Below are 8,781 nucleotides of genomic sequence, written 5' to 3'. Positions count from 1 at the left end.
ATATAAAAAAGATTCTAGGCCTGGCTTGTGGCTCACCTGTAATTCCCAGCACTTGGGAAGCCAAGGTGAAGTGGATTGCCTGAGCCCACGGGGTAAAAGACTAGCCTGGGCTACTGGGCAAAGACCTCGTCTCTACAGTAAATAAAAAATTAGCCGAGAATGGTAGCACACGCCTGTAGTTCCGATTACTTGGAAGGCTAAGGCAGAAGGATCGCTGAAACCCAGCAGATCAAAGCTGCGGTGGCCATGAGCGTGTCACGGCACTCTAGCGGGGCAGACAGAGGAGACTCCAACCAAAAAAGAAAAAAAAAAGGGCCGCCAAGTTCCAGTTCTCACCTCTCCCACGAGCTGGTGTGGGAGTGCACCAAAAAATGGTGAGTGGAGGGGGCGGGCGATCCCGGGACCTCCGGGACCCCTTCTGGCCTCTGGGCCTGGGAGAACCTTGCCCCCGGCCCCATGGCCAGAGGGGCCCCACCTCGCCTTGGGCCCTGGTGTCCCTGGCACGGAGACTCAGAAACGTCCTTGGAACCCGTGGGACCCCTGGAATTGGGGGTGCGGGCAGCCTTCCGGCGCCGGGGTCAGGACTTCAGGTCTGACGTTCAGCCGGGGTCCACGTTTTCCTCAGTTGTGGTCGCGGCTGGGGAGGGGGCCACATGTCTTGGGCCAGAGAGGTGGTTCCGGGTGGCATTGGAAACGGCAGCGAATTTTGAGGTCCACAGGTAGCCAGGGCTGGGGCAGAAACCCCGTGGGCTGTAGTCGAGCCCAGATCGAAGGCGTTGCCCCCTCCTTCCCAGCCCCTGGTTGAGCCAGAAGAACCCCCTAACCCCCGCCCCTTCAGCCAGAGCCAGTGCCCGGAGCCTGGAAGCCTGGAAACATCTTCCACGATGTCCTTAAAAGGGGAAACTGAGTGCCAGGAGGGAGGCGGGGAGCTGCTTAAAGGGGCCGGAGGGCCTAGGAGGCTGTGGGTCCAGGAGGACATGTGGCAGGGTGAGGGGGCAACCCATGAGAGGGTGCAGGCCCCAGCCCGGACTGTCAGAGGGCCCAGGGGCATCCCGTTCACATGCCCCCCCCCGCGGCTGCCTGGACCCCTGCGTCACACCCTAAATATACGTGCTCGCTGGTGTCAGCTTCCCTTGGCTGGATTAGGGCACAGCTGTGGGGGCCTCACCCGCCAGGCGGGGCTAAATTTAGGCTCCCCGGGGAAGGGCCGGGCCGGAAGGGCCTAGGAGGTCCAAGGGGAGACAGGGGGCAGGAGGCTGGGGTCCCCAGGCAGCTGCTGTGGTCTGGGTCTTGCCCACACTGGGCCTGCCAGAGGGTCATTCATTCGGTTCATTCAGCAGAGCCCATCGAGGTCCAGGGCTGGCCAGGATAACACAGCAAGGGGCTGGCCTTGAGCTCTGGCCTCTGGCCTCTGCTTCAGCAACGCCGGGCGAGCAGGCTGAGGGTGCCGGCAGTGTCAACGCGGCTGAGTCACAGGCGGCAGTGGGCAGGGCCTCCTGGGCCTTTTAGCTTGGAGCCCAGGCCAGGAAGCTGCCCCTGCCCAGGTCACAACTTCCCAGGAGGGTGTGCCCAGCCTGATTCAGGCGCCAGCCAGGCCCCGCCCTCCCTAGGCACCCCCTGGTCGCTTCCTCTTTCTGGGAAGGTCCCATGGACACCCTTGCTCGGCCACCACCTGCGGTTTGAGGCTGGGGAAGGAAGCTGGGCTCTGGGCCGGAGGGTCAGCTGTGTGACCTTGCTTGGCCCCCAACTTCTCTGGGCCCCAGTATCTTCAGGGGTGATCCTGGCTTGGCCTCCAAAAGAACAGTGGGCTGGGCAAACCCGGGCGTCCTGGTATGGGGCTGGGTACGGGCAAAGAGGGCTCCGGATTGCCCTGGCCTGACCATCCCCTCAACCATCCCCGCTCCTGGACAGCAGTTGAACACTCTAGCCCAAAGGGGCCCTCTCCCTGCCAGGCCCAGCCACGTGTCCGCTCAGTGTTTGAGAGTGAGCCCTGCACGGCCATCTTTTTCTTCTAACTGCCTCTCTTCTGTGTCTGCCCTAGTTCAGCTTAGATGTCACTCCCTGGAAGTCCTCCCTGATTGCCCCCTACCTTCCGGGCTCCAGTGTCATCATCTCCCTGCAAAGCCATGGGAATCCAGGGCTCTGGGTCGGGGGAGGTGGAGGTGCTGGCTGGCTCTCTTTGGGGTCCATGGGCAAAGGGCTGGGCACGGTGGGGTAGGAGTTGTCTAATGACAAGCTGACCCTGTGCCTCTCTGAGCTTACCTCCCACCCTCGGCCCCTCGCTCTCACCCCGCCCCTCCCGCAGCCCCATGCCCTTGGACTTGCTTTTCCCTCTGCCCAGAGCCCTCTTTCTCCAGGTCCTCCCATGGCTCATCCCTCCCCCACTCATGCCTGCTCCTCCGCCCACCTCAAGGAGCCACCAGGGCCTCTTTCATATCACCCTGGAGTTCGCTGGTTAACTTGTTTCCTTCTCGACTAGCACCCTGCCCCATCTCCATTGTCCTCAGCTCCAGAAGGGTCTCACCTCCCTTCTTCCCTGTCCTGCCCCAAAACTGTTTATGGTGTGCCCTCCACACGCATTTGTGAGGGAGTGGACGTCTCTTATTCTGAGTCTTTGTCCCTCCCTGGGTCTGGAGTCTGTGTGGGCATGTAGGTCTGTGTCTGTCATCTCTTGCTGGGTCCCTGCTGTGTTTCCCTGCGTCTCTGCCTCCGTGCGCTGGTCTCTGACTCTCTTGCTGTGCTTCCCGTAGTCCCTGCCGGCCCACACTGTCTGGGCCTTTGCCCTTCCGTTCCCGCCCCACCCTGCTTCAGCGGCCTCACCCTGCACCCTGTGGCCCCAGATAAGGGGCTCCCCAGGCCCTCTCCTGAGAGGAGAGGGGGGTGGGCAGAAGGAGGACCCCGAGGGAGCTGGGGAGGAGGAAGGAGCGGAGATGGGGAGGCTGGCGGGGCTTCCCTGAGCAGCCCCCTCTCTGGCACCCCTCCCCCAGGCAGCCGGACAAGCTGGTGGTGGTGTGGACCCGGCGGAACCGACGCATCTGCTCCAAGGTGGGGGTGGGTGGCGACTGGGGTGCAGGCTGAGGATGGGCCAGTGGCGGGGGGCATGGAGAAGGCTGGTAGGAGCTGATGGGGGAGTAGAGTCAGGTTCAAGTTCAAAATCCAGAGAGGGGAGAGGAAGATGGGGTCAAGGTTGGAGAAGAGGGCACGGAGTTGGGAGGGAGAATTAAGATGAGGGACAGGACTCAGAGTGCCCTGTGTAGGCCCACAGCTGGCAGCCAGGCATCCAGAATCCATACCGGGGCACCGTGGTGTGGATGGTTCCTGAGAACGTGGACATCTCCGTGACCCTCTACAGGGTAAGTCTAGCCTTCCACTATAGATGCCAGTGGGCAGGCTGTTGTAACCTTGGGCAGCCATGGGTCATTCACCCAAACAGGGAGGAATACAGGGGCGAGACCAATAATTTAGGGGGACTTTGATTCAGCATGAGTGGCCCAGGAGGTCTCCTCGGAGGAGGCAGCATTTACCTAACACGTGCAGCTTGGCCAACAACTGGGATCGGAAGCCGGGGCACATCCAGGGTGTGGGGGCTGCGTGGGTGGGGGTCCCACCCAGCAGCTCCTGGGCCAGCACAGGCCGCTCTCCCTCACTCCCACCCTGTACTCACCAGCGCCCTCTCTTCCCAGGACCCCCACGTGGACCAGTATGAGGCCAAAGAGTGGACGTTTGTCATTGAGAACGTGAGTGGCCGGGGTGAGCTGGGGCCTAGGGTCTTGGGGGTCCTGGGGTGGCCCTGATGCCCCTTCCCCCGGTCTCTCCCAACCCACAGGAGTCCAAGGGGCAGCGGAAGGTGCTGGCCACGGCTGATGTGGACCTGGCCCGCCATGCGGGGCCGGTGCCCGCCCAGGTTCCCCTGCGTTTGCGGCTGAAGCCCAAGTCGGTGAAGGTGGTACAAGCTGAGCTGAGCCTCACTCTCTCGGGGGTGCTGCTGCGGGAGGGCCGTGCCACGTGAGTGCCCACTCGCCTTCCTTGGCCCTGACCTGTGACCTCTGCCCCCAGCCCTCACCTCTGTCCGCTGCTCCCCAGGGACGACGACATGCAAAGCCTTGCAAGCCTCATGAGCGTGAAGCCTAGTGACGTGGGCAACTTGGACGACTTTGCTGAGAGTGACGAGGATGAGGCCAGCGGCCCAGGGGCCCCCGAGGCCCGGGCTCGCGTCCCCCAGCCAGGTGGGCTCACAGCTTGCCGTGGATTGAGGAGTGCCTGGGTCACAAACCCCTCGCTTGTGCCTGTCCTGTGATGGGAGCTTGTTACTGCCCACGCAGTCCTGCGCGCCCGGAAGCCCTTTCTGTCCAAGCTTGACCCTTCTTGGTTCCGTGGCGACTCAGCCCTGAGCTGAGTCCTGCAGGATGGAGTTCCAGTGCCTCCTCGTGCCCCTGACCCTCTCCCCAGCCCTGGGGGGTGCATTCCCAGGCTGGGGCCTGACCTGAGGCAGCTGGGTCAAAAGCCCATCTCCCCACCCCTCACCTCCCGTTTCCACCCTCCCACACCCCCCGACTCCTGTCAGCCCCAGCATTCCCATCCCACCCCAAGCTGCCTGTCCAGGCTTTTTTCCTCTGTCCCCTGTTCTCTCTCTCTCTCTTTCTCTCTGCATCTGTGGGCCTGTCTCTTCTCGCAGGCCGGGGCGGTGCCCTGAGGCCAGGGCGTTTCCCAGGTAGGCCCTGCACTCCAGCTCGGGGGGAGGGCGTCAGGTTTGCGGGGCCCTGCCCTGGACTGACTCTGCCTTCCACCCACCCCAGATCCCTCTCGGGAGCTGAAGACACTTTGTGAGGAGGAGGAGGACCAAGTACAACCCCGGCAGGCAGGTGAGGCCCAGGCTGGGGCCGGGGGTGGGGACTGGACCCACGATCACAGGTCCAGGCCTCAGCGCCCTTGCCCTCCCTTCTTCCTCCCCAGCTGCCAGTCCTCCTGGTGCTGAGGATACCAGCCCCGCCCCTGTGAGTGTCCCTGCGCCCCCGGCCAGGGCCTGCCGGGGCCAGGGATCAGAACCAGCTGCTGGAGCAGGGGGCCAGGTGGGCCTTGAGGCCCCGAGGCCCCCGGGAACCCCACCGGGAATGAGGTGAGCTTTGAAGCCAGCCCCACCCCACCCACCCCCTGTCCACTGGAAGGAACTACACCCCGCAACCTGCGTACCCAGGGACCCGGCAGGCTGAGGGGCAGAGGGTGGAGCTCAGAGGTGGGGCCCCGTGAGCCCACCTAACACCCCCTCCTGCTCTCTCCTCAGGTCTTCCAGGCAGCCAGTCCAGGATATGGCCCCCACCCCGGCCCCTCGGCTCCGGAAAGGCTCTGACACTCCCCGGCCCCCAGTCCCCCAAGGGGAGGATGAGGTCCCCGAAGCCTCAGGGGCTCCCCAAGCTGGAGTGGGTTCTGCCAGGGAGACCCAAGCCATCCCTCAGGAAGGGGCAGAGGCCCACGGAGTGAGGCTGGGCCCAGGCATCGAGGATGAAGGCTCCAGAGCCTCTCTGGGAGGACAGAGACCCGAGACTGAAGAGGGGGACACTGGGGACAGGCCAGAGGCCAGTGGGGTGGATGCTCAGCACAGGTCAGGAGGCAGAGAGGGGAACACTAAGAGGTCAGAGGTCAGAGCTGAAGAGAGTTCAGAAGTTTGTCAGATGGATGCTGAGCAGAGGTCAAAGGTGAGACATGGGAACACGAAGGGACCAGAGGCTACCGGGGTGATGCCTGAGGCAAGATTCAGGGGGACCCCTGAAGCTCCTCCAAGGAGCTCTCATGGGAAAGTAGGAGTCAGGACCAGGGAAGAGGCTCCCACAGGCCTGAGCCCAGCGCCAGAAGAGCCTACGGGGCACTCCAGACGTCTCAGTGACCTCAAGGGGGCCAGAGATGGGGCATGCCAGGAGAGAGAGGGTGCAGAGGTGAGGGTTGGAGCCCCTGGTGTTGAGGGGACCGGAGCCACAAGCACCGGGCCTCAGGTGAGCGGGTGTCAGGAGACTTTGTTATCAGCTGACCAGGGGGCAACAGCTAGGGAACTGGGGTCCTGGGGGGCAGAAGCTGGGCATTCAGGGGTCCTGGGGCCAGAGGGTGAGGTGGCAGAGTTAGAGGTGTCGGGGACCCAGGAGAAAGAAGTGGGGGTGTCAAGGTTCCCAGAGATTGGGATGTTAAGAGCTGAGATATTGGGGGCCCAGGAGATAGAGGCAGCAAGATCAGGGGTCCTGGAGTCAGAGGCTGCTGAGACGGCAGAGTCTAAGGTACTGGGGACCCTAGAAACAGAGGCTGGTGGTTCAGGAATTCTGGGGACTAGGATATCAGAGACTGGGATATTGGGGACCCAGGAGATATTTGGGGGCTCACGAGTACTGAGGATAGAGGATAAGGTAGTAGAATCTGAGATACTAGGGGCCCAGGAGACAGAGGTGGGGGGTTCCAGGGTACCAGAGATAGAGGCTGAAACATTGGAGGTCAAGGAGACAGCTGCCAGGAGCTTAGGGGTCCCGGAGATAGAAACTAAGACAGCAGAGTCTAAGATACTGGTAGCCGAGAAGACAGAGGTGGAGGTTTCAGGGGTCCTGAGGATAGAGACTGGGACAGCAGAAGCTACAATATTGGGGACCCAGCAGATAGCATCTGGGGGTTTAGGGGCCCCAGGGATAGAATTCAAGATAGCAGAGGCCCGGGAGACAGAGGTGGAGGGTTTTGGGGTTGCAGGGGTAGAAACTGGGAAAGAAGCTGAGATGTGGGGGGCCCAGGAGATAGCATCTGGGTGTCCAAGGGCCCCAGAGATAGAAGCCGAGATAGGAGAGACCCAGGAGATAGAAGTAGGGGCTTCAGGGGTCCTGAAGATAGAGACTGGGACAGCAGAGGCTGCAATATTGGGGCACCAGGAGATAGCATCTGGGGGTTCAGGGGTCCCTGGGTTAGAAGCTGAGATAGCAGAGACCTGGGAGACAGAGGTGGGGGATTCTGGGATTGCAGGGATAGAGACTGGGAAAGCAGAAGCTGAGATATTGGGGACTCAGGAGATAGCATCTAGGAGTTCAGGGGTCCCCAGGATAGAATCTGAGATAGCAGCGTCCCCGGAGAGAGAGGTGGGAAATTCAGGGGTCTCGGGGCCAGAGGCTGAAGTACTAACAACCCAACAGACAGAAACCACAATTCTAGAGGCTGAGAAGGCAAAGGCTGAGACTTCAGGAGTCCGGGAGGCAGAGCCTGGAGTCTGGGGGTCTCCCAAATACGAGAATTTAAGGATCCCAGTCACTAAGGCAAGAGTTTTAGAGTCCCAGGAGGCAGAGGCAGAGATTTCAGGAGTACAAAAGTCAGATAGTAACGCTTTGAGGGTCCAGAAGGCAGAGGCTGGGATTTGGGGGTTGTCAGAGGCCAAATCTGGGGCTTGCGGGGTCCAGGAAGCCGAGACAGAGGGTTTAGGGTCTCCAGAGAACAAATCTGGTATTTTTGAGGCCCAGGAAGCAGAGGCTGGGGTCTTGGGAAACGAGAAGGGACAGGAAGCTGAGGGAAGCCTCCCTGAGGCCAGCCTGAATGAAGCCCAGGCAGCCAGTGGGACAGGGGCTGGGGTGCCCAGGCCCTCGGGGGCCTCTTCCCCAGAGGAGCCTGAAGAGGACAGGAGGCTGCCGGGCAGCCAGGTAGGGATGGGGGCCACCGCGGGCCAGTCTGCTGCTTGCCACTAACCTGGGGCTGAGCGAACAGCGGCTCTGCATGGACCCACCTGGTCGACTGGGATGGGATGGGGTGGGGGACTCAACTTGAAGGAGCCCCCCTCCCCTCCTCTCTCAGGATGCCCTGGCTCTCCCATCCCATCTTCCCTGGGCCGCATGGAGCTGGACATCCCTAAGCTGATTTTCTGGGCTGACCTTGAGGTGTGGCTGCTGGTGACCTCTGATCTTGCCCGGGGGCCATTGACCTTTTAGCCGACCTTGGCTAAGATGATCTTGGTGCTGGAAAAACCTTTTTGCCTGGCCCCAAGGCTTTGGCCAGTGGTCTCCGATGACCCCTGCAAGCTCAGAGCTGGGGCCGTTTTGGGCCAGGCCTGAGCTTTCCCCAAGGGGCGGAGGGCACAGGTCCTATGGTGACATTCCCTAAGCCCATCCCTGTGTCCCCAGGCACCACCCACCCTGGTCAGCTCCAGCCAGTCCCTGCTGGAGTGGTGTCAGGAGGTCACCTCAGGCTATCGTGGCGTCCGCATCACCAACTTCACCACATCTTGGCGCAACGGCTTGGCCTTCTGTGCCATCCTGCACCGATTCTACCCGGACAAGATGTGAGCTGTGGGGGAGGGTGCTGGGGCTGTGAGCCAAGGAGGGGACAAGAATGAATGGGGCACCTGCAGGAGGGCGGTGTGGACCCAGCCTCTGAGCGTTGTTCTCGCTGCAGTGACTATGCCTCGCTGGATCCACTCAACATCAAACAGAACAACAAGCAGGTGAGACAAGGGCCATGCCTGGCGGGAGGGGGGTCGACAGCCAGGCTGTACGTCCGAGGTTTGGGGCATCTGTGGGCTGCAGTGCCCCAGCCGTGGCTTTTGGAAGGTCTGCCACTTTTTACTCTTTGGCCATTAAATTGTTTTCCCCTTAGTTTTGCTTCGTTTTCTCTTCAGTTGTTTTTTTTCCCCCGGATGGTTTTTCCAAAACCACCCTTTGGTAACAGGGTGGACGGCGTGCGGCTGCTAGGCAACGCGAAGGCGGGCCCATGGCCAGATCTCCCTCCGAGGGAGGGTGGGGGCGTTGCGGGGCGAAGCCTGGCGTGCCCGTCGCC

General features: G+C 61.8%; 1 protein-coding gene across 1 annotated transcript in view; it reads left to right on the top strand.

Annotated features, from left to right (window-relative positions):
- Window positions 1–8,781, top strand: part of EHBP1L1 (EH domain binding protein 1 like 1) — a 16,047-nt gene that overhangs the window by 115 nt on the left and 7,151 nt on the right. Inside the window, 11 exon segments of the mRNA XM_021709047.1 lie at window positions 303–340; window positions 342–374; window positions 2,988–3,045; window positions 3,258–3,353; window positions 3,684–3,737; window positions 3,827–4,005; window positions 4,084–4,226; window positions 4,797–4,862; window positions 4,954–5,069; window positions 8,130–8,287; window positions 8,401–8,449. Coding sequence (XP_021564722.1) covers window positions 303–340; window positions 342–374; window positions 2,988–3,045; window positions 3,258–3,353; window positions 3,684–3,737; window positions 3,827–4,005; window positions 4,084–4,226; window positions 4,797–4,862; window positions 4,954–5,069; window positions 8,130–8,287; window positions 8,401–8,449 — 990 coding nt within the window.

The sequence above is a fragment of the Carlito syrichta genome, unplaced genomic scaffold, assembly GCF_000164805.1.
Source record: "Carlito syrichta isolate Samal-C Ts95f unplaced genomic scaffold, Tarsius_syrichta-2.0.1 Scaffold154564, whole genome shotgun sequence".
NCBI classification, from domain to species: domain Eukaryota; kingdom Metazoa; phylum Chordata; class Mammalia; order Primates; family Tarsiidae; genus Carlito; species Carlito syrichta.
The sequence above is the reverse complement of the archived record's forward strand: the minus strand, read 5'-3'. Positions and strand labels throughout refer to the sequence as shown.